This window comes from Motacilla alba, chromosome 2, assembly GCF_015832195.1.
Source record: "Motacilla alba alba isolate MOTALB_02 chromosome 2, Motacilla_alba_V1.0_pri, whole genome shotgun sequence".
Lineage (NCBI taxonomy): Eukaryota > Metazoa > Chordata > Aves > Passeriformes > Motacillidae > Motacilla > Motacilla alba.
The window spans coordinates 65,378,156-65,404,243 of record NC_052017.1 but is presented as its reverse complement, the minus strand read 5'-3'; the positions used below and the strand labels follow the sequence as shown (position 1 = coordinate 65,404,243).

Genomic DNA, 26,088 nt, shown 5'->3' with positions numbered 1-26,088 from the left:
GCTATGGCATAGGCTTCTTGCACAATCTTACTATCACAACAACCTTTATTGAATCTTATTACCCCATGTGAGCCTGGTGTGAAACTTTGAGGAGTAGACTTCTGGACAACTCTTCTGGACAGAATAATTGGTATTTAGGAGGAAGTGTCATGTTATATTTGCGTCTGCAAGGCATGGAAACCATTATTCAAAAAAAAAAAGGAGATGCATTAACAAATACCATTAAATAGCTCACTCTCTGGTCCTCTTCAAAAAAAAAAGAACAAGCTCAACACTTTGGGGAGTATGACATATTTTGTCCAGGGCTTTGGCTCTGTCAGAACCACACACAGCTGGTGACAAGAAAAAGAACCACCAGGCTTGATTTCTTCAGAGCAATGTACACACTTTAAAACTTAGATTAGCAGAAAAAGTGGTAAACAACAGAATCACCCCCTCACAGTGATTTGATAGATAACAAGCCATTTTAAAATACAGGACTCCACAGAAAACTTTAATTGAGGCTTTCGGAAGAGCTGAACCAATCAAACCTTAGGTCACTGCTCTGGATGAGGGATGTTGCTGTTTGTGGGTTCCTTGGTTTTTTCCCCCTCAGCTCAACACACACCTTGAGAAGTGGTGTGACCAGGAGGTCTGGGCTCTGGGCAGGTCCTAAAATTATTCAGGGGCAGAGGGAGTTGCTTTAGTTTTGAAACAAAAAATTATCAATTTTAGTCAACATAACACACTGCCCAAGGCATTTTGCTAATAACATTTTGTAAGCATGTGAACAGATTACTAATCATTCACATTTGCTTTTGGAAATATTTGAAAGTGTATAACATGTAGATTAACAGTCCACTAAGGAATTCACACTGCTCTGCTTTGTGGTATAAACACAGTAAATGTTAATACAGAGCTTACTTGTAGGTATTTTAAACAGCACCATATAGGTTGGCGCTTTCAACAGGGCAAGATACTTTGATGACCTGCTCCCAAAAAGACCTGGTCAACTTCAGAAACTTGGGTCTTTGCTTTGATTCAGAGATTCCCTCAAACCCATTAGCTCAATTTGAAGCCCAGTTCACCCCTCAAGATTGTGTCATTTCATGTGGAAAACACGATGGATAATTCAGGAAATCAGAATTGAAGTGCAAACCCACAAATTATCTATACATTAAAATAAAAAAGGAAAGAAGGGTGTTGGCACAACAGTGACCAGATGGGAATTTATACAGTTTAATTAAAGCAAGAGGAGTTGCTAATAAAATTAGCATAATCCTTGGATACAGCCCATGGGACTGTACACGAATTACTAGGACTGGATGAAACTCAAAAGATGGCTTTTAAACTAAGATGTCTGTAGTCAATTATGCCATCTATGTCCTGAGAATACCACACAGGAAAGGCATGACTAAGCTGAATTTCTATGTTGTCCCCTACTCCACAGAGAGATCAGGTAGTCTGTATCAATTACACATGAAAGGTATAGCACAGAATTTAGAAAACAGGCAATTTTTCCATTTACGTTGTATTACTGATATAGGTTTTTAGTTTAATGAAAGAATAGACAAAACTGTCAGATTTGTTAAGTGCCTCCCAATCAAAGGAAAAATTAAGGAATTATCAATAGCCAGATGACTGACTACTAAAACCTTGAATAAACAAGAATGAAACTTGATTTTCAGGGTAAAATAAAAAAAAAATTGGCATGAGCCATTTTTCTTTAGAGGACAGTATGCAGACAGTATGGTCTGCACAAACTTGCCATGATAAATAACAAGCCCCTTTTCAGACAGCAGCATGGTCAACACGTGTCTACCAATTACTTGGGAGAACATTACGGGACGTTATTAAGGCAACACCTAGAAGCCTTTTGCATCACATAGAATAAGACAGAGGCATTTTGGAAAGATTAAATTCCATTCTGAGATAGCATTTTGACCCAAAGTGCTTTTGAAACACATAATGGTGCAGCTGGGAATGGAAAAGAGTAGTCTTCCTTTCCCACACCTGACTTAAAGCATTGATTTCAGCTGCAATTCCTATTAGGGAACATCATACAAATATTCGCATTCTCCATTCAACAGAACTGGACTTATTTCCCTAGGGATACTTTTCATTTTACTTAGCAGGCAAGGCCCTTTAGGCAGCCCAGACTGAAGGCTCTGCGCTGATGTATTTTCCCACTTCTTTATGAGAGCCAAAGCAGCGTCCTGGGGTCAGACTTGAGTAACCTTAGGAAAAAAAAAAAGAAGTGGCCTCCTCAATTTGGCCAGGAAGAACCAAGTCTTGGGATTAGAAGGAAGGGAAAGGGTCCCACTTCCAGCATTTCCAGCTACTTCACTCATCCTTCCTCAAGTCATGATGGGTTATGTGACTAGCACACCCACCCACCTCTTTTCATGATTCAGTACCTATATTGATAAACTTTGATATCTGTGAGTTGCTTATTTGAGCCTTTTATTCTACTTTGTACGTTGAAAAAATTGATAAAGAACTCTAAAAAATCATTCAAAAGGACTAAAGAATAAGAGAGGAGAAAGAAGCCTTTCACCTTAAAAAGAATGTCACAGAATGCAGAACCAAAGAAAAATCCTCAATGAAAATTGCATAAATAGTAGGAGTTCCTGCACAGTGAAAAACTGAGTCAGTTTTCAGTGAATTTATAAGTTCTTACTTTATATAGGCAGTGACTTAAAAGTGGAAAATAATGTGGGAAAATTTCAAACTTTCACAAGAAAAAAAATCTGAAATTTTACTCCAAAATTTTGTATTGCTAGAATTACTCATATCAAAATGTTATGAAGATGCTAAAAATAAAACTATATTATTGTAGAACATAGTGAATTAATATGTAGTCCATAAAACAGTGTTTACTTTCTATTCTTATTTTTTCAAGGAAAAAAAAAATTAACATTAGTCAGAAGCTATACTTTAAGTTTGCATTCTTAATTATTACTACTGGCCCAGGATATTGGTCACATTTACCTCAGCTCATGTCCATTTGAGATATACATACCTAACATTATTTTCTATATTATATGTATAGATAAATATTTTCTATGTAGATCTAAAATAAGATTCCTGGGGGTGCAACTTTATTCCAGAGTATCAAATATATGGTAGAGTGGTAGGTATTTTTACACAGAGCTTCTAATTGTCATTAATAGTATTCAATGAAAAATTGCATGTTAATGGCAGCTTCATACTGAAGAGAATTTTGCCAGTGACTGGACAGTAGATTTTATTTTGAAAACACAGTTCGTTAAACACTACCAATACCAGGTGACTTCCCAATTTTTTTAAAAAAAATATTTTGAAGGTATCATATGTCATTCTCCTTATCCTCAGCAGACACCATAGGTAATGAGGAAATCAGATAATTGTGTCTTATGTTCATATTGCAAGCCTCGAATAAACTCACTTGTCAGCTTTGACAGGACACTGGCAAAGGGGCTGTTCCTGAGCCTGAGCAGTGCAGATCATGCTGTGCGTGCCCCGACCCTGAAAAGCACCGCATCGTACTCATGGCACCCACAATTTTTTACCCCCAGCTCCAGTCCTGCGAGACTTACCACCTTCTCTGCTGTTTAAGCAAAGATACAGCATGGAAATGAGTTCTTTTTCCCCTTTCTCTTTTCCTGCAGGCAACAGGGGGCACTGTGCCAAGGGATGCCAGTGTGAGACCTGCTACTTTTCCTGGGGAACGCTGTTGGTCGAGGGCATGAGAAAAAGGTTTACTGATGATGATGATGGAATTCTTTTAGGAACAGTATTAGATAATGTGATGCACATCAATGGGGAAAATGGATACTAAGTTCTCCCAGGCTGACAGGCTTGGCTGGTCCTACTCTATGCCAGTGGGGTAACTTGCCAAATTTTGAGGATCTGATAGCATTATTATGAAGCAAACAATCTCTAAGTGTAATAAATTAGCCTTAAAAATATATATTCTGTCACATTCTGGAAAAGTATTTTCCAAATTATAAAATCCATCCATTCTTCACAATTTTTCTCCCCCTACCTTTCACAAATTCAATTTTAGCACATTACTTAGATGAGTGGTGCGGTATCCCTGTTAAAATTGCATGCAATGGATCACGTTTTGCACACTACATTACACCTTGTGCCGTTCTGCTGATTTCAATTGGATTACACATTGTGTAATTCAACGCAAAATTACTTCCAATGACAACCCTTTTATTCCTATGCATACATGGTGATCCATCATGCCCTGCATACCAAGTTTGGCATTTCCATTTCAAAGTCCCTGTTGGAATCAGAAAGCATGGAACCACATACATAGAACTTGAATTATTAGATACAAACTTTGCCATTGTTTAAGGAAAAAAAAAAAGTGTACAGTTTTGATTTGTATTTCTAGTCCCATCCTTTATGCAAATCATTTTGTCCAACACAAATCAGCAGTGTTGCAAGATCCCATTTCCTTCACATGCAGCACAAACATGAATTTACAGCAGATGCCTGTTTTTTCACCTGTGTTTGCTGTCTCTCCAGTGGGTTCCTACCACTTCTTTGGAATAAAGCTAGACCCTATTCAAAAAGTGTCAGCCTCTTTCTCTCTATAAACAGATTGAACTCAATGCAGTTGCTGATACTTTTAGCAATATCTTATCCTACATGGCCCCTTCACAAAGCATTTTTGTCTGCGTATTTCCACATCAAGGTCTTACCTGGTTACATTCTTGAGCAAGGAAAGCCTTATATTGTCCTGACACATTTGAACAACTTTTGTCAGCAACTGCTCCTTAGCAAAGGCTTGTCTCTACTTTAGCTTTTGATAAGGAGCAGGATGCTCTACTTTACAGTAGGATTTTCCCTGTAGGACATGTGCAGCACTGTGTTAGGTACACCCAGCCTAGCTCGGCAGCTTGGAGCTGATGCAGCAGAGATCCACACAGACATTAATTTGCTCCCAGAAGCAGTATAGCCATGCTAAAGCCATTCTGTACCTGGGCTAATTAGAAGAATAGTTCCTGGTCTTCAATTGAAAAGGCTTTCTTTCCCTGCATTTTTTCTTCCCTTTTCTTTTCCCCCTCAGATGTTGTTAATCTCTGTGGGCAAATTTATTGGAGCATGATATGAGATGCTAACAGTGCCTGTTGCAGATAAAATGGTAGAATTAATTAGAGCTTCTTTATTTTAGGAGATAATCTAGTTTTAAAAAAAGATTTGTGTATTGGGGATAATAGTGAAAAAAAATTAATACTTCTTGTCATCTGGAGACAATTTTAACCTGAATCATCAATATTTAGGGTCAGACTGCCTCAAACTGTTTACAAGTGCACAGCATACAGGAGACCACAATTAGCCTTTCCTTTATCTTCCTTGCAAAAGTCAGAGTATCATAGTCTCCAAAGGTGCCTATGCTACAAGGCAGGCCATGCATTGGGAGTATGCCCAAAAAGCCCCATCCCTGGATTCTGCAGCTTGCATGTACAGTTGACACTGCAGAAAGATCACATTCTAATTTGATCTGACATATATTCTCTCTGTATGGTTGGGCTGGAAATTTTACCTATCTTGTGGCAATGTGAGCAGTGCCATCCCACAGGGCTCTTCTCAGCACTAGCTAGACCCAATCTGTGTATTGCTGAACACTAAAAAGCACAAACTGGTATAAGGCATTTGGACTTTTTCTGATAACAGCAGCTGATAAAAAAACTGTACTGAATGCTAAAATACAATAATATCTGCTTTACAGGCCTACAATACAATGCTAAGTACAGTAGTCCTGTGTTTGGGGATTGCTTGTAACATACATCATCCATCTGAAGTTGAGCAATTGCCCTTGTCTTCTGCTGTCAGACAAAGATAGAAAAATTCCTGGAAGTTTGGTGTTCCTGTCATGACAGTTTGCTGGAAGCTCTTTACTGGGCAGAGAATTTACCAAGCCAGCCTGAACTTCAGGACACTCGACAAAGTATTTTGTATCTAAGCCCCCCTAGAGAAAAGAGAAAAACTGATATTGGCTCACCTTGAGATCAAGTGTCTGACAACTGAGGAACTGGTGGACACAGGTTCTTGGAGATTTGGGTGATGTAACCCCTAATGTTTTTCCCGGATAATGTATCTATTAGACCTTCCATTGGGATGGCCATCATGAAAATCTCTGCAATTCAGTGTCTGATAAGGGGGAGAAAGGCAGAAGGGTTGGTTGGATTTAGCCATGAGGAAACTGAGTGTTTTAAGAAATAGAAAAAAAATTGCACAGTTTGGAAACTACAAGGCTGCTGCTAGATGAACTTAATTTCACAAGCAATATGTGAAAGAAATGAAGGTGATGGCAGCAATCAGCAAAAAGTCAGCATAGAATCCAGAGGAGCAAATAGGATAGGAACCAATTAGTTGGCTGAAAAATCAGGAGATTAATCTGAGTAAATAGTCAGACAGTTCCCCTGGGTCATTATAACATTTAACAACAGTACCAAGACTTCACTGATGATGAAGAGCAAAGAGCAGAAAGAGTTACTCACTGGCCTAGTCCTGAACAACAGGCTACCAGTGATGATAAAATCTGAAATTTTGTCCATCATAGAAAATAGAACAGTGAAAGATACGGAACAGCCTAGTAAAAAGAGGAATGGACTAAGGATCAGAGCTGTTATTTCTGTCAAAGGTCTGCATGGTGACAACAGAGAAGTCTCATGCTCTGCCCCAGTTTCCCCACAAGCAAAGAAGGCAGGAGCCTTGCACTTTGAATCACAAGAATAGCCCCCACCAACATAATTCAAAAAGTGAAAAACTCTCTGAACAAAAATACCAAAAATTTTAATAAACTTCTTGCAAACAAGAATGAGTTTGCAAACTCTTATTTCTAGAACTTATTCTATTACGGGAGAAAAAAAATTGAAAAAGCACAAACATATATGTGAATTAGGTTCTTTGGGGGCAGATGCAGACAATTTACAATGACTTGGGCCTTTCCACTTGCTATTTAATCTCCAGGAAAGGGTGTTCTGTAGAGGAGCCCCCATGCAGACAAACAGCCAAATTCCAGGAACAGGTTTTAAAGCTGTCTAGAACATGCAGTTGACTACTCACACTATTTCCCAGTATATCTAGTATGGAGGTGTGCAAGAAGACATCTCAAAGTAGGTGGAGGTTTTTCTAGAAAACACTTCCCTCTGGCAATTGCTGACAGAGGAACAGCCTGTGACTCTGTTGCCAGGTGGAGGAAATGATAGCAACCCCTGTGGCTATTGTTTGCTGCCATTAACATCATGGGCGATAGGTGGAAAGATAATGGAAAGGCAATGCCATCTCTCTGCCTTGCCTCCAACTGCTTAGCCTGAATACCCAGCCTGATGTTTATATAGTGTTCTCAACCTGTAATCTGCTAAATCCTGCGATTAAATAATTTTGCTCAAGGTTATAACTGGTTTTAAGTTGCACAGTTTAACACCAAGCATTACAATTGACAAATGCCATTCCCTATTGAGTAAGCAACTGAACTTAAGCCTGGGGGCTGAGAGCTGGAAGAGCAGCCAACAGCTGGGAAGGGAAGTAACTCCAAAAGAAGGAGAGTATTTTATTAGCATCTGGGGAAGAGGAGAAAAGGGAAAGGGGGCAGTGTAGAGCCTAAAACATTTTTTTTAACATGGGCTATGCTGTTGTGCTTGGTGTGTGGGCACACCCTCCTAGAGAAATAGCTTCCAGCATGGAGTGCAAGTCTTGCATCCCAGGTGGAAAAAGGAGAATTCTGTGCTATTTCTTGTGAACTGCGTAGTGGTTCCTGAGAGCAGAGGGGCAGGAGAGAATGCTGTGGAAATATTTCCCCTGTGGTAGAAGATGGCAATAGTGTTCAGCACCATATCTGGTTTTTCTATGAGCTGAAATGGCACCAGCTGTGCAAAGCGTCTATGAACTTGGATCAAAGGAAGACAGGTTTGAAGAACTAATCCCTTGGGCTCTGGAGGACCCAGACCTCAAAAGACTGTTGCATGCTGGCATAAACTACCTGTAGACCTAGTCTTCACTGAGGACTGTGAAATATGACTATTTATACATTACTACATTAATGTGATGATGTGTTTACCTATGCAGCTGGCTTTTCTCTTTCCCTCTGTAATGAAGAATTGTTACACTTGGAAATGGGGAAAATTAGCTCATGACGTACTGAAGATTTTTTCCCAGATTTCAGGCTTGAAGGTGTTGACTTATTAGCGGCCCTTGATAAATTTTAACTGGTCCCTGTGATTGCCAAGCAAGTGCTGACACAAGTTAGACTAAGAATAATTTAATGCAAGGTTAGACCAGATGATCTCTAGAGATATCTTCCAATCTAGATTTTTTTATGATGGTGTAAATGGATGATTACTTTTTAATAGCTGCTTGACTTAGAGGCAGAGCTATGTGAATAACTGATCTTTTGGCTAGCTGGATGAACAGAAGGTCGAGAAGGGAGACACAGTGTTGGGAAACAAAATTTTCCAACTCTCGGAAAGCTTTTCTCTCCCATTACAGAAACACTTAGCATTGTCTCAAGGCATTGCATTCCAGGCAAAATGGAACAATTTCTACTCCTTTCACAAAGACTACATTCAGCTAGGGTTTTTTTGAACAAAATGCTACTTAGGATGAAAAATCAAAATGTTTAAAAACGCATTTCAAGCTTTTAAAAAAATATGTTGTTTTCTTGGGGGAACTATTCATGAATTTCTGAAGAGGCGACTGAAAGCATGGATAGTCTGCAGCGAGCCCGACTTCATTTTTTGCCAGATAGACTATTTCATTAAAAAACAATCAATCCCTTTGTCTGCTTAATCACTGTTCTGACAGTCTGCAAAGGAAAGACGAAGAATTCCTGCTCCATGTGGCACTGCACAGAGTCACATGAAGGCTAAACGGAAAGCCAAACCTAATTTTGCAAGAAGCCATTAGGAGCCGTGGGCTCTCCAGTCTCACAAGGATAAAATCTTAACACAACAAGATCCAATGTTTAAAAAACGACTGCCTGAAGGTCTGCTCATCAGCCTGCACTTACCCATTTAAATACCTGGGTTCACGGTGTGCAAGGGTACTTAGCAAGCCGCAGCTCCACTTGTGAGATTCTGGCTGATCAGGACTGTTCAAAGCCACACCAGTTAATTTGGTACCTTTTTCCTCACTGGATTACTAAGATAACCATTTTCCCTAACATCAAGGATTAATAATAATTGAACATGGAGCAATTAAATAATAGATTAAAAGAGATCAAACCTCTGCAAAAGGAGAACTGACATCAAGTGGCGCTCCTTATAGTTCGGATAAACCAAAATAATAAACAGAAATCGTTTCCCAAGGCAGCAATTCTTTTAGGTGCTGCCTCAAAACTGAGCTGAAAAGCCAGGATCAGTCCCCTAGACAAGCTGAGCAAACAGGACTCAGCTCCAAGCATCTGAGCAACACTGGCTGAAAAAAAAATAATGAAAGATGAAGCAGAGGCAAGAAGTCGATTGACTAAGGGCATATGGGAGACCTAAGGACAACAATCAATCATGGATCTGTAGGCTGTTTCAAACTATTCAATGCAAGGGAGCCAGTGAGGGAGCAGCATCTCTGTGCTCAGACTGGCTGCAGCACCTCCAAAACCCAGCCTAATCCAAATTAGAGGGAAGCACTGCCATGAACACTGATGCCCCACACTCCCTCCCACTGGCAGACAGCCCACAAAATCTGCACCCCATCACAGGGAGTCACTTGAGCATGGAGACAAAGCCCGGGTCTCTAAATATTTGGACAGCCCATGTTTTTTGGCAGCATGTTGGATTTCCTACCCAGGGGGTTTGCTGGGTGCCTGCTTGAACATGCCGGGATGGCAACACCCAGCAAAGGCCGCGGAGCGTGCAGGTTGAATGGGGAACAACCACAACCACTGTTGCTGCATTTGAGGCTAATCAGGTTTGATGTCTCACCTCTTGGTTCAGCATGGGCTTGCAGCCCGAGTTTTTGTTGGTGAGCTGCAAGGGTGCTATCTGGCTTGTCATGTCTAATAACTTTCTCTTCTGAAGGCTGACATGCTGAAAGATCTGTGCTGCTGATGTTAAAAGCTGGATTTTCAATGCCTTCTGTTGCTGCTCTCTCTTCTTTTACTATAGAAAACAAGGAGGTCAGAAGAGCACATTATAGCAAAGTGTATTTCAATGACAAGCAGAAAATTCCTTCTAGTAATTCCTTTGCTGAAAGACTCAAGTGTATCGTCCTCAAATGTCGCCAAAACAGAATTAGGTTAAAATTAACTCTAAAAAAAAAAAAAAAAAAGAATAAATGATTAAAATAATTACAAATTGCACCCTGACAAGCAAGAGCAAAATTTCGCCCACAGCCATTTGTCTGTAATTAGTTAATTAATCCTTACACAAATTATGAGCAATAACTCATCAAGCAAGGCTCACCCATCAGAAATTCAGCCGACTTGGATTTCTTCTGCTTAGTTTGCTTCAGAGCCTTCTGCTGGAACTTCTGGAGGGAAATTGTTAAATGAATAAATTAGCTAAAGAACGAAGATCATCCTTTATGATCCACAACTAACACAGTATTTTAAATATGGGATGGCATTGAAATGTCATTTAATTTAAATCTCTGCTAAAGGGGTCAAACACTAATTGAACAACAGAAGTGGAAGAATTAAATAAAATAGAAGAAAAGTTGAAACAAATGCCAAATGAAGGTCACATTAAAATACTTTGTTTTTCCCCAATTTTAATTAATGCAAAGAAACCTCAACAAATGAAGAACATTATAAGACTTGTCTCTCAGTATGCATTCAACAGCAACTGCTTTATTTCATTTGCAGAACGGCAGTGCTTCATTTAGAAAAGTTTGGTTACGTAGCATATTTATAGACAGACTTCCCTGACGTCCCCCATCCTCCTGTTTTCTAAGTCTACTTACATAACCAGTGTATCTGTTCATCACAGAGGAGCTAAAAATGAATGAGCTCTACCCTTTCATACAACGCAATAGAATCACAAGAGAACTAAAACAATTTTAAATGAAGTGTCACAAAAGAGAGATCACAGTCCAGGGGAGAGAGGAAGCAGGACTCATTACAGCAACAAAAAGTTCATTTAATATTAGAGAGATGCCAACAAGGGTTATGGTGAAACCAAACAGCAGGAGATCTTGCAGAACCTTAACACTGACAAGTTTCACAGTAATTCCCATGGGCAAGAAAGGCTCAAAAATTATATGGTCACATTGAACTAAGGAAGGCCCAAGTGCTGAACACCATCTTTGTGTAATTCCTAGAGCCACATTGGGCAAGAGTCACACGTGGTCTGGTATGTGGCTACAGACCCTATTTCAGATGTTGACAGTCAAAACAGGCAAAGATTACCTAAAATAAAGCACATCTGGGAATATTAATCAAAGCCAAAACCAAAGTAAGAAAATAGTTCAGACCCATTTATTTTAGAGAGTCACATGGCAGCTTCCAAAAACAGCATTATTTTTTCAAGCCAGTTGCTTAATTGTCCAGTGATAAAGACCACTCCTGGCAACATAGCTCCTGGAAACTGTCAATACAAAAGGATTAATTACAAGAATCATTGAAAAATTGCAGTTTTTACAGCATCCATCTTTCCCATTTGATTGTGGGTGTCAATTTCCAGTAAAAAAACAGCACTTGCAGCAGACACAATCAATAAACCTGTCAAAAACAACTGAACCATACCACTGACAGGTTACTACAGATATTAATATCTTCATATTTATACATGTATATATTCACAGGCATATATGGTTTTCTAGAAACAGTGGACATCCTCTAAATTAAGGCTAATACCCTACTAAAAAGCAAATATGTAAATATTACCAGACACATTATGAAAGCTGCAATAAACAATGAGAGAAAAAATTCCTGCAAGCCACATGCAACACCACTGAAGTTAATGATAATTGTGATAGGAGTTCAGTAGATTCAGAAATTCACCATACTGCTTCTGATTTTTCAAAAATACAGATCCATTCCATTAGTATCTTCAGAATTATGTCTGCTTTGCAATATTAACAAATTGCTGCATTCCTACATGCCATAAAATTTTAATTGAACCGCTTTTAAAGATTCCAGAGTATTTGTAACACTGCTGTGTGATAATTATTCTTACTATGCTGTGTATAATCACGATACAAAACCTTCAAGTTAGCAGCTAAAGAAAACACCATCAAGCCAAAAATTCTGGGGCAAATTTTCAAGTGGTATAAATCAATATACATCTGTAACTTTGATGGGATTAAGATGATCTGCATTAGATTCTGTGTATTCCTTCTGCATGTCAGATTTCCCTAGCAAAATTAGGTGCTTACTATATTGGCCATAGTCAACTTTCAACTGTTATAGTCTAGAAAATGCACAAGCTCCTTTCCCAGCTCAAAGAAAAAAGGCATTCCTCCTTCCCTATACATAATAAATATGTGTACTGCAGTGGGTTCTGAAATGGATTTGGGTATGTGGGTGTTTTGGGGTTTTGATTGTTTGGAATTTTGGAGAGTTTTTTGTCTTGCTTTGGGGAAGGTGTTGAGGTGTTGGATCTTGGAGGGGTCTAGTTTTTTTTTAGAATTCAATACAATTAACACCAAATTTTGTGGTTTTTAGTGACACAAATGACTAAATGATTTGGTACTTCAGTCAAATGCCAGCTAGAATTTCCAGGTAATTGATGGAACAAGCTTGTGATCCCTATGCACTGCAAAGAGATGATTTCCTTGTCCCTTAATGCAATCAGGTTTTGAAAATATGTTCTTCATGCTTTTTAGAATGAAAGCAATGCTTGATTTCCAACAGCAGAGCTGAATTCTTCCAGTGCTGCTTCTCAACATAGCTGAATAACAGCGTATTTCAGTGGTGGCCTTTGTGTAATCAACACATGTTCTTGTCACTTCGTGCTTGAGAGGAAATTAGAAGACATTTTCCTTTCATACCTATTTCGAGCCAATTTCCTCATCCTTCTCTCTTCTACACATGAGCAATTTTAAGTTGTGTAAATAAGACTATTTCCCCTGCTTTTTATTTTAGTTTTCCTTTCCCAACCCCCCTACCCTTATAGTACTTTGCCTTCTCATCAGAGAATAGGCAGGAAATTATCCAGTTGCATTTTACATTCATTTTATCATTAGTCACTACTACTTAATGTATGTATTTATGCAAATTTATGTCTAAAGCAAATGTTCTTTAATCAGTTTGCACATACCTGAAAAACTTAGGTTTTCAATAGCAAATTAAATAAATGCTTTCAGTGACCATTTGGATTGTTTGCAGGCAAAGTCCAGTTGTGTGAGCATACCAAGACAAATGCACATGAACACACATCCTTACAAAAAGCCTCCACTCCGATTACAGAACATTATGCCAAAATAAACATGAAAAACCATTAAAAAAAATAAAAAAAGTTGCACAACCTGAAGCCAGAGCCTCAAGTGATGCAAAGGCTGTGCTGGTTTACACCTGCGGTGACAGGAGTACAACTTTCATTCACAAACGAAATGCATCAGATCTGTCCATCCACAACCAGCACAGAGAAAGGGGATGTCCCTTGCCTGCAAAGTCAAGTTTAAAGGGTGATCTTGCTGCTGGTAGCTATTCATCCTACCTCAAATCTCCATGGCTGTTGCTGAAAAACAAGAAGTCCTGCCTTTGAATTTTTTTTTAATTTTTTTTTATTTCTTTACCTTGAGTGTGCTGCACTACAGCAAAGACAAGGGGAGACAAAAGTGTTTGAGCACAGTGCAGACTAATCACCATGTCACTCAAAAAGGGATCTAAACATTTAAAAGCTTTTTTGCATGCCGTCGTCATTAAAACGCACCGCCTGCTTTCTGATACTGACGGAAACAAAGGAAAACCGGGAGTACCAGGACCTGCAGCACTCACATCTCTGGGAAAGCAGCGAGCACCACAACAGCAGCAGCAGCAGCAGCAATGGCGAGGGAAAAAACCCTCATTTATAACCAGTGACAACTAAAACCTATGAAGTTTTTAAAAGAATGTGATTGTTGTCAAAAGGAATTGGGTACAACAATGCTGCGTTCAGCTCTGGTTCCACTCAAAGCCGTGGCTGAGGGGCTCTGGGAAAGCTGCTGGAAGGCTGGTGGGCACAGACCAGCAAGAAAGTGAATTTTGCATACTGTACGGATCATCGCTCAGTTCAGGGCAGTCATATTGAATCTGTGATCAACCAATTGTGCTTCATGAAACCGTCAGCCCTCATTTATGTCTAGCTGTTTTCTTCTGTCCTGCTGTAAACAAGCTCTGCTCTGAGCTGTCTCCCTACCCTTATCTGCTTACGAAGATCACACAGACAGACCTCATCAGCAGCCTTAGAGTTAAAGTTAAAGTTACTGCTTCCAGACAGCAGTCCCCATGCAAGCTGGAAGTCAAAAAGAAGAGCAACTTTGGAATGACAGAGTTTTAGTTCCTTTTAGGAAATGCATACCTTAGATTCATACACATACTGGCATGTTATGTCTCTTTCATGAAATTAAATTAGGTGTTCCTAATATGAACAACTGTTTCTAACATCAGCAAACTAGCTCAGCAGATTCATCCATGGTTTTGTTTGTGGGTTGGTTGTCTTGTTGTTGGTTGTTGGGGTTTTTTGGTTTTGTTTTTTTTTTCCTTTGGGGCCTTGTTTGAATACAACCAAAAGAGAAGTAGCTAGAAATATTGTGAATCTGGTAGGGCTCCGAGAACCTAATAATCCCTGAAATGCTCTAAGGAGTGTAAGGATGGTAAACAAGAACAGGTATGTTGGCTTCTGTTCTCATTCACTTCAGTGAGAGCATTAGCCTTTCAACAGAAAGCAGAGCAGTTTTCAAAGAATGATCCTCTTGCATAAAAAGGGATGGAGCTTCACTAAGCGCTTATTCCTCTGTGAACACACACACACACACACAAATGCATTAGTTGGTGTTTACAGCATTTAATTCTTGCAACCAGCTGCTAAGTCCCTGGTAAGGCTTTCCATTATGCAGCTGGAGCTGGAACCTTTTCCTTTCTCCCAGCCTATTACTTTATCTATTTAAGGGATGGCAGCCAAAGAGAAACAGCTTGGTATTTGCACCTGTCTGCTTTAAGCACTCCATGTTAGATTTTGCAGAGAACAAACTCTTCATTGCTAAAGCGAATGACACTTAGAAGGGTCAAAGATGTTTTTTAGATGACTCTGCAACGATCAAAAATAAATAAAATTAAATAAATAAGTAACCCCACTCTTTGTTTATTCTAGCTAGACAATGAGGCCAAAGGAAAAGGCTTGTCGTAAAAGAGCAGCTCAGTGTGTAGGTGGAAGATGTAACCCTGTGTGTCTAGTCTAATAGAACACCAGGCACAGCTAGGCATGAGTGAACCTGCACGCTGCCCACGCAGGAGCACGTGGGAGAGCTTTTGCCTCTTCCCCTATAAAATGCAGAAATGCTTCAGAAAGCAAACATGTGCTGAGAATCCCTTCTGAATTTCCACATACCAGACTGCCTTTTGAGGGCCCACAGAAAGCTTGGCTACCTAGACGCTCAGACCCATGAGAAAACTGCTTTTATACGATTAAAAAGAAACCTACGCTCCGCTCCATTCACGTGTATGCTCAGAGGTGTGCAAGCGTGGCCATACAGAGCCCCACTAGGTGGAGAGTAAATCAGTGAGGGTGCACATCAAGCGAGTAACCTGCATGTGATCTTTCAGCCCTACACAAACTGTCTTAGCGTGCTTGCTTCTTGCTAGAAAACAAACGCGGTGCTCTCAGTCAACTTTCATTTACAATTGCACTGAAAGAAACAACAATCTCACTGGTGTATTAGTTCAGTTACTAAGAAGTAGTCTTTTTATTGCTTGCTCTTAAAATAGAAAAGCCCTCAAAAAACTCAAGCTACAGAGCTGATGACAGGAACAAAAATGCCAGGGGAAGAAAAAAAAAACTAGAAGGGAAATAAAACAAAGTAAAACATACAATTTATTAAACAAAACCTTGGTGCTGCATTTTGATTTCATAAATTGTCGCCATTTGTACTTCCTGCTTAAACAATAACTAACATGATGATGGGTTAAATGAAGTTGAGATTGTCACAAACATGGCCTCACTAGTAATTAATGTAGTTTAATATGGTTGTTGGCACACATCTCACATGACAGATAATGTTCCAACATGTCACTGATAGGACCTTTCAGCACAGCTTTAGGAGATCTACCAGGCATTGCCGAGGTTGGTTGGGTCAAAGGGTTGAACCATGTGTAATTCAGAACAGAAGAGGTCCCACGGTCACTCCACAAAAACAATTACACTACTTATTTCACTCCATCCCTTGCCCGAAATTCACAAGCCTCACAGTTTCAGCGCAGTCAATCTCACTCTGCCCTGGGGCTATGAGCCACATGAAAATATGTGGTGCTGTGTTTATAAATCTAATCAAAAATAGAAACAGTAGACAAGCACAATGAGGTCCTACTATGGATCATGGGAATTCTCGAAATTCTGAAGGCACTTTTGTTTAACTTCTGTGGGCCTTCTCCTACCATTACATTGTCTGGTACTCTCGTTAATCATCTCCTTGACTTGTCAATGCTATAAAGGAGCCTATGCATCTGCTGACTTCCCTCCCATCACACTACAAATAATATTATGAAATAGCAATGCTAGGAACAGAGCCTTTCGAACTTTTCTCTTTGGAAAGCAAGGCTTTTTCTTCACTTACCTCCTTCTCCATGCCAGCCTGCCCTTTCTCAGACCTGCAGCAAAAAATACTTCCTCCTGCAACAAAGGAAAGGCAGTATATCTGAATTTTCAGTCTGCAGTTCTTAATACCTCTAGGTTTAACATCCAGACTTGCAGAGTACCAGCCCACAAACCTGCTGGGATTGAGGTGGGGGGGGAGAGGGACGGGTGGTCCTGGTGCCATCCCCTCTCTGATCTTGTCAAAGAGCAAAGAGATGATACAGTGCTGCTCCTTCATTTCTTTTTGAAAACAAATTTGCATCAGATCATTAAAAAAAACCTGCTAACAAACAAACAAAAACCTATAATTTAAGATCAGATGAAGCAATGCCAACAAAAACATAGTTTTAAGTGGAAGCAGGCCAGAGGTAGGTAATTTCTACCACCAGAGAGTAACTAGTAACATGACACAGAGTTTGCTGTAGAATATACCTTACCTGAAGACTACAGTACCAAAGCTGTCAAACACAGGAACACTTCTGTAATCTGGCATTTACACAGGTCCCACTTGTGCCTCTTTTCCTATGCTGGGAGTTCCATTGAAAGGATTAAAATTTTCCTCTACTTTGAGGTTATAATTAAACAAGCCTACAATAACTTCACAATTTATATATCACATCAGCAAAAATGCCTCAATTTTATACCAGCTACTTTTGTCTCTATATGGGAATAAAATTTATTAATTCAAAATGGACAGACAGGTTGCCCCTGTGCCCACTGAAACCAAGGGCAACACTCAGTCTGACTCCACAGTTGCAGGACCTGACCCACAATGAATAACAAGCTTCTTCCTTGGCCAGATTTTCCCTTGAGCATTTACACAAACACACTTTCAGGTTATTTTGCTGAGCCTGAAAACAAAACAAGTCTTTGAACAATTAAAAATATCCCATCAGAGTGCCTCAGAAGCCTTGGGTGACCTTCTGGGTCAGAAGATGCCCTGTACAAAGTACATGTTTGGCCCCACTTGAGGAAACTCTCTCTCCTGAGGGCACCAGGCAAAGAAGTGCCTAATTCTGAGTATGTGCTTAGATTTCATTGAAATCAATACAATGGACAGTGGACGGGGCCACAAATGCTCCACGGAAAAAAGCTGCATTGTCACTCCAGTTTCTCACTAATGAATTAAGGGCTGAGCTTTTGCCCAGGCTTTGCTGATGCTGAGAGCCTGCTGACCTTTGCCATCACTCCTTGATTTCAGTGTCCTTCTTAGGGTGCCAAGGCCATCGAAGCGGTGCTGGGGGCTGTGAATCCAGCAGCTCCTGCTCCTCCTAGAGCCAGCCCTGCCCCAACAGCCCCTGCACCATAGCCTACAGCTGTTGCAAAGCTCTCTGCTCCAGGGCACTATGAAACATTGAAAATAAAGTCCTAGCAAGACCCTGAAGGTAGGGTCAAGTCACACATCTGGTCATTGTATGTCTCAGAAAACAGCTCCAGTCCAAATTCCAAAATCTGGGACGGGTTTTTAGAACAACGCAGTATGTGCATTTCTTTTCCAGCTACTGGAACTGTACATCCACTGAATGCAACAGGTAACTTGTTTCAAGCACAATGGCATGGCATAGGGCTTGTTACAACTCAAAGGGGGACAGCAGAAAAGAACCACCTGTATGAACCAAAAGCAACAAAAACTTGAAAGGGCTCCTTTCCTCTTCGAAGTAGAATGGTGAGAAGCTGTCAGCAGAAGAGAACTGATTAAGATATAAACTGTGAATGCAACATTTTCATCCATGGTCAACATCTGTGTGTTGTAGAAGAGACAAAGATGCAGCAACAGGGACTTGTGAAGACACAGCAGTCCAGGAATCCAAACATTAATGGGAAGACTTGCAGTTTCATCTTTAAAAATGCGATTGATGAAATAAGGACAGCAAAGGCAAAGATAGATAAACAATGAGCTCAGAAGAGACATTAATAACATTGGAGTCTAAACACTGATTTTCTTAGAGTTCGAGAACTTCCTATTATTTGGGTTTTCCAAGAAATTTTGTTTGTTTGTTTGCTTTGGTGGGGGACATTTATTGTTGGTGGTTTGTTTTATTTTTTTTTAATGAAGGTGTTAGACATTGCTTTTCCTTTTATTTTTATAATACCAAACACACTACACATTCAACACTGCATCAACTGATGCTGTGGCCTTAGTTAACCTCACCAGCCTATTTTCTTTAGCTGGACAACAGCTGAATCATTAGCATTAAACTAGCTTGCAGTCCTGAAAGAGTACAGCAAAAACAGAGTACATGATCATCTCAGCAATCAAAACACAAAAAGTATCTGAGATCCCACCAGGTATTTTATTTCATACCTGGCTGATGTATTTTGCATTAATTAGGGATGGACTTCAGTTATTTTTAAGTCCCTTTGTAGTAAAATGGTAAAGCAAAACAACTACTTAGAAGTTCTTAAACTGGATAGTCCATCTTGTTTTCTAATTTTTCACTCAATTATGCTTTTTTTTTTCCCACAAGAGGAAAATCTAAGGATGCCAGGTTAAATATGCAAGATGTATTAATGAATTTCTGTAGTAAAAGTAATGTATTTTTTAATACAAAAATGGAGGAATTAGAGAGATGCACAAAGCCACTCATTTAGCACCACAACCCTATTAACAGGCTCTCATCACCAGCTACAGCTCTGGGAGAGATCAAAACAACACACTTTTCCACTGGAGCATGCTCAGGTATGTATTTCTCACAATAGTTGATATTTTATGCTGTATCAGCCACTAGAAATCACTTGGACCAGTGTACAAGGGTCTTACAAATGCAGCCATAAAATGTACGGTTTTCGCCACACTGCTGCGTGGAGGGAAAGAACCTTCTTGTTGGTAGCTGTGCACCCAGAATCTCCCCAAGGTGCGCCCCAATGACCAGGCACATCATCAAGGAGAGCAATGCCCAGCACAGCTGAGGTGTTGGAGGAGAAGCAGCGGGTTCATAGCAGGAGCAGCAAAGCAACAGTTTGTCATGGCGGGGGCTGCCCTCGCTCCTTCCTCACCTTCACCTGGGGCACCATTTATCACATGCTAAGAAGCAGTGCTGTGGGATCCCTGTGCTACAATATCGGCAGAAACCACTGAGTAAATGATAACCCTAACAACCCCGCCTGTAATTCCCTTTGGACTCTCTCATAAGTACCAGGCAGCCAGCCTTGGTCTTTAAGAAATATTTCTTCAGGGGAAAATTGCACCTCCAGTGAAGAGAATCCATCTGTCACTTAAATTCAGCAGGACTGACCTTTGAAGCCAAAAGCACTGTGCTTATCCTCCCTTAATCATCAATTTTGGGAGCAGGTCCTTCAAAGTAATTTCAGATCCATGCTATATTTTTTTTAATTTTTCTTTTTTTAAAAAAAATTCATAAAGAAAGGAGCTTACTGCAATATGTCTTTATAAAGATTATTAACAGACTCAAAATTAGGCTCACATTCGATTCATTCACTTGATAGGTTGTGATGTTCCTAGCCTTTTTCTGTGTGCCTGAAAAGATGGATAGATTCATGATTTTTCTAATGATAAACCCCAGTAGGCAGCTAAGCACCATTCAGCTGCTCACTCACTCTCAGTGGAATAGGGGTGAGAATCAAAAGGATTAAAGTACAAAAACTCATAGGTTTACATGCAGACAGTTTAGAACTATAGACTGATTTGGGTTGGAAGGGACCTTAAAGATCAGCCAGTTCCAATCCCCCTACCATGGGCAGGGACACCTGTCACTAGACCAGGTTGCTCAAAGCCCCATCCAGCTTGGCCTTGAACACTGCCAGGGATGAGATATCCACATCTTCTCTGGGCAACTCATCACCCTCCAGTAAAGAATTTCTCCCTGATATCCAGTCTAAACCTAATCTCTTTTTATTTGAAGCCATTACCTTTTATCCTGTCACTATGCACTCTTGTAAAAAGTCTTTCTCCATCACTCTTGTAGGCTACATTCAGGTACTGAAAGGTCATGATTTGAATACCCTAAAGCCTTTTCTTTTCCAGGCTGAACAATCCCAGTTGCCTTAGCCTTTCCTCATAGGAAAGGTGCTCCATCCCTCTGATCATCTTGGTTGCCCTGCTCTGTATTTGCTCTGACAGGTCCATCTCCTTCTTCCTGTGCTCAGGGCTCCAGAGCTGGATGCAGCACTCCAGGTGGGATCTCACCAGAGCAGAATAAAGGGGTAGAATCACTTCCCTTGCTCTGCTGGCCATGCTGCTTTTGATGCAGCCCAGGATATGGCTGGCCTTCTGAGCTGCCAGAGTTTATTTCTTTAAATGAGGGGGAAAAAAGAAAAGGGAGTAGGGAGGGAATCACAAGTAAACAGTGATGCAAAAGAAAACAATTGCTCACCACCATCCGACTGATGTCCAGCCAGTCCCCAAACACCTTTCACCCACTCCCCTCACACTCTGTTTTATTGCTGGACATGACATCATATGTTATGGAATAACTCTTTGGTCAAATGGGGTCAGCTGTCCCAACTTCTTCCCCTCCCAACCTCTTGCATAGCCCCAGCCCACTCACTGATGGGGTGGTATGAGAAACAGAAAAGGTTTTGACACTCTGTAAACACTGTTCACCCATAGGTAAAACATCCCCATGTCATCAACACTGCTATAACAAACCCAAAACACAGCCCCACAGAAGCTATTATGACAATATTTTATCTCAGCCCAAACCAGCAACTCCTGTGGAAGCTGGAAATACCAAAATGTTAGGTTTTGTGCCACCATTCCAATATTCCCATTTCCCACCAAATGGAAAGCACCACACATGAAGGTTGACCACACCGCTTCAGAGCCTGGCTTAGGGATGACCATCTCCTGATGAAGTCCCAGGGCTCATGTTTAAGTGTACTGAAATTTTTAGTGATCTTCACCTGACAGTAGCTATTGAGGGAGGAATAAAACCTGCCCCAGCCTGGACAAAAGGCTTTCCAGAATGGGATGAAAAGCTCCCAGTCTTTCTTTCCAGGCTTTTTTTTTTTATTTTTTTGCAGAGCTGAGGACTGCAGGACTTGGAGACAACTCAGATTAAGATGGTAGCAGGCAGCAGGATTGAGAGACCAAGCATAGTAAAAAAATCATGCTCCTCATGGTCTTGGTCAAGCCAAAAATTCTTTTTCCTCCAGTTTTCCACTTGTAAAACAGGTGGTCCTTGTTAACTTTGTGATTCTACCAGCCACAGTGAATTTCTGCATAGCACTCTGGATGCAACATCATGGCATCAGGAACTTCAGCACTGCCACTGTCCTTAATTTTCCCTTTCCACCCACATCCCTAGCTTAACTAGCAAAAAGAAAAAGAGATTCTTTTATTTTCATTACAGAAAGTTTTGTGACTTGTAATTCTTAAATTACGTGGCCTTCACATTACAGAAGAATGTTAGTTAGAAGTACTGAGCTGCACATGAAATCCTGAAAAAAAAAATATATGCTTTAGAGGAAAAAAAACAGTGAATGATTTTGCTTGTGCAGAAACAGCATTGTAAACTCTAAGCAGACATGATACCCAAAGGTAAATAAAAGAATCTAAGTATAAAGTGCTTATTATCAGTCAACATTTGTGGCAAGAGACACAACTTTTTTAAAAAGTGTTTCAGAATTTCCTCCCTAATTTACTTTCAGGGAACAAGTAGTTCATTTTCTGACTATATTTTGTATTTACCATAGAGTTTAATACTTCCTCATGAATGTGTACTTTTCATTTTCTGGTTACCACTACAACTACAAAGAAAAGCAAACCAATCAAAAGTTATTTTTATGCACCCTGCAGTCTAGGGAATCAGCCTACAATGACTGGAGCATTGTTTTCCAAGAAAATTTCACTGTAAATAGCATGATGCGCACAATCCGTGTGGATTCACAGCGAGAGAATCTGCACAAGGAAAAATTCACTTTTGCTGTTTGTTAGTTCAAATATCAAAATTTCAAATATATATATGAAAGCGTAATGTTGAAGGGTTTTCTCTCTGAATTAAGCAAGAGGATAAGCAAGGACTCACTGGGAAATACAGGAAAATGCTTCCTGTAAAAGTTGCACTTGTTACATACATCACTTCAGATATCAATACTGTTGCTAATAGATCAGGAGAGTTTTCTTTCAGTCAAAGAGACAGAAATCATACTGTATGAGCAGTCCCAGAAGGAATACCTTTAGTTGTTCAAAACATATTTCACTTGCCTCTGGCAGGAGTTTCCGGATTAGTGTCATATATGTGTCAACATGAAACAACATAGGCTACTTGTTCATACATTCCCATTAGTCCCCCTTATATCAGCCTATATGCCAGCTGACACTGACTATACGTATATATCAATCTATTCAACCCAGTGAGCGTACTCCTCTGTCAGGCACTTGTTAATGAGACATAACCACCAAGTACGAGTGAAGGGAAACTGAGGCAATGGCATAAATTAGACAGGTAATTAGGAATGCATTTCTCATTTGCATACCACTCATTAGACATAGCAGTGTATAAAGACATATTTTAACTAATAAGTGAAGTTGCAACTTGTTTTTTAAGACCCAGTTAGCTGATAAGACCTACACAGACACAGTTCAAAGTCTGTAATGGTTTCCATTAGCTTTCCATCAATAATAGGAAACTTGTGCCTGGCATGTTTTAAACTTGGTATCTTCAGCCAGCACAGCTAGGTGTGATGTGTCTTTGTCCCAGCCAGGAAATCAGCAATGGAAATTTTGACTCCAAGATTTGAATTCTTGGACCAAATCTCCCTTTGAAATAAATACTAGTGATGTTTCATTTATCACATGTGAAAAACAGTTACCTCGGGACCTTGAACAAGAAAAGAATAGTCAAACATGACTGCTTCTGAATTCCTGAATTTTGGGATAGATGGCATGTCCAATAGGCCCAAAGCTGTTTTCTAACCAGTGGAGAAGCTGTAAAACTGCTAAGCCCTCTGCTTGACTTCCTCTGGTAGAGTAGAAGAGTCAGCAGCAATCCCATGGCATGCTCTCCTCAGTGATGCAGCAGCTTAATAAATTCCTGCTGTCTGCCCCCTTCTTCTCTCCAGCCATTCACTCCTGTCCTTGGAAAGCAGCTCACTGAACTCTCATTGCACTGTACTTACTGTAGATCTAAGCCAGGTTAAAAATATCAGTCCCCAAAACACCTCTTTTTCCGTTATTTACCTTGAACCACCACTTCACTAGTCCTGCACTTGGTTCTGCCACTACAGCCGGGGCACAAGAAACTCCATCAAGGAAAAAGATTATCCTTAATTGAGCTTTCCCATCAGAGAAAACATATACTAAAACTAGACCCCCATAATGACATTAAAGTTTACTACCAGCCCCATAAACTAAGATTCTGAAAATATTTATGTTTCCTCCCCCAGCAGAACAAAGTGAAAAACTACACTGATGGATATTGTGAATAGAATCTAATAGCATGTTGCAATAGTTACAGCTAATTAAAACAAAAGAAAAAGCCAAAACAAATAAACAAACAACAAAAAAAAAACAAACAAAGCCAAAACAAAAAGAACTTCAATGAGGTAGCATCCAGCAATGATTTGAGGATTTAGAAACAGGAAGGAGACACATTACCATGTGCAGCAATCCAGCACACACCCAGAGAGGATGCCCACACATTGTGTGTGTGTGTGTCTTCTCACCTGTCTGCTGCCTTGGAGAAGAGCGGGGCAGCCCTACTCCCTTCTCACCCATTTGGATACAACTTGATACCCCACACCTACTTCCCTAGTTTTGGATTGGTGCAGTCTGGAAGTAAAAATAGCAATGAATTTGCCTTTCCACACAGGGTCATCAAAAGGCTTAAAGATCAGTGAAGTTTTTTGAGGTTTTATTGGCATACTAACATTTTGATAACCTGTCTTGGAAGAGACAGTTTCCCTTGACAAGTGGGTAAGTTGAGCCAGAAGAAGCTGTTTTCTGAGCATTGCTTGCCATGTTAAGAGAATAAGTGAGGTTTGGATTTCTTGGATTTTGCTATCTTGGGTCATACCTAATCTGAAAATAGACTTTAATATTGTGTTTTTCACTACTTCAGAAAAGAATTTGAAGAGCAATGCTACAAAGCATGCCATTTACTCATTTAAGACACTACAGTCTATAGGTTCATTGATTACCGAGTTAGGATTTGGTTTGGACAATTAGTAGAATTTAAAAGCATCTTATATATTGAGTGGAAGACATTAAATGAGGAGGAAGTCTGTAATTTATAGGTCTCAATCCTGAAAAGCATTTATGCACACACTTTCTCCTTGCATGAATTACTTTATTGAACGCAGCAGACAAGCTTACTCCCAACTGAGAACATTTGTAGTAAGAGGATGTGTGAAAATTTCTACAGAACTGAAAAGACATGATTACATTTCATTTTCTTCCGACCCCTCATCCTTCCTTCTCTCTCCCTCCCTCAAATACCTCCCTCCCTCCCTCAAAGTTAAGGACTAAAGGAACTCATTCTAATATCTTTTCAGTGATTTCAGGTTGGTATAATTTTACTGATTTGAGAGAACTATTCCTCATTTGGTGAAGATGAAAACAGTTTCAGATACTTACTGCTGATCAGTCACACATAAGATAGCCCAAATACTAAGATCTTTTTCACTGGAAACTTCAACATGTTTATTTCATACCCTAATAAACTGAGGGTTTTCTCATGCAAATTTTAACAGAAGACAATACAGAGTTAAAAAGGGTGGCATGATATAACGTGAGATTGTATGCAGTTTATTGTCACCTAATTAATTCCTATTAATTTATTGACCAGGGGTTAACTACTTAACAGAACTCAAAAAATTTAAAGTGACAGATGAAAAATCCTTCCAAGTTGTCATTTGCTACTGCTTTTTCTTCAAGTGAAACCTGTGCTTGCCTACTACTTTTACCACTGGTTTACTACCTACCCAAAACAGGGGCCCACAGATTGCTCAGTGGAGAAGCAGTAAGTTCTAGCTATTAATGAGTAGCAACTTTTCAGACCAGACTGATTTTGTCACTGCAGACTCTCCCACAAGAGCCTACATGGTGCTGTGCAGAAGTCAAATAAGGTACGGAGCCCACTGTAATCAATGAGGAGACTACCACTGGGTCTGGAAAACTTGAGAGCATGTCCCATCCAAAATGTAGGGACAACTAGAAACCTCAGGAAATCCATAGAAGCTGGTAGAAACAGCAGAAGTGACCTTTTTGAAGTACTAATACTCACAGAGATGCATCACAGGTTGGACAGTAATTGACAAGAATTATTTATATAGCATGATATTTCCTTGTGGGTTTTTCCCATGATAGCTGAAAACTAAACTAACATTAAAACTAACATCACTGGTTTACTTCCTTCCCTTTAAATCAATTCACCTCCTAAACTGTTAAAAGCAAAAATAAATGAGAATTTGCATAAGGTCATGTTAAACTCTTGTAAAA

At 39.9% G+C, this 26,088-nt stretch overlaps 1 protein-coding gene across 1 annotated transcript in view; it reads right to left on the bottom strand.

Annotated features, from left to right (window-relative positions):
- Positions 1–26,088, bottom strand: part of LOC119697541 — a 177,535-nt gene that overhangs the window by 141,498 nt on the left and 9,949 nt on the right. Inside the window, exons 2-4 of the mRNA XM_038128415.1 lie at positions 16,669–16,724; positions 10,380–10,446; positions 9,900–10,076 (exon numbers count right to left, since the gene is read on the bottom strand). Coding sequence (XP_037984343.1) covers positions 9,900–10,076; positions 10,380–10,446; positions 16,669–16,680 — 256 coding nt within the window. The 5' untranslated portion in view covers positions 16,681–16,724. The remainder of the gene's footprint in view (positions 1–9,899; positions 10,077–10,379; positions 10,447–16,668; positions 16,725–26,088) is intronic.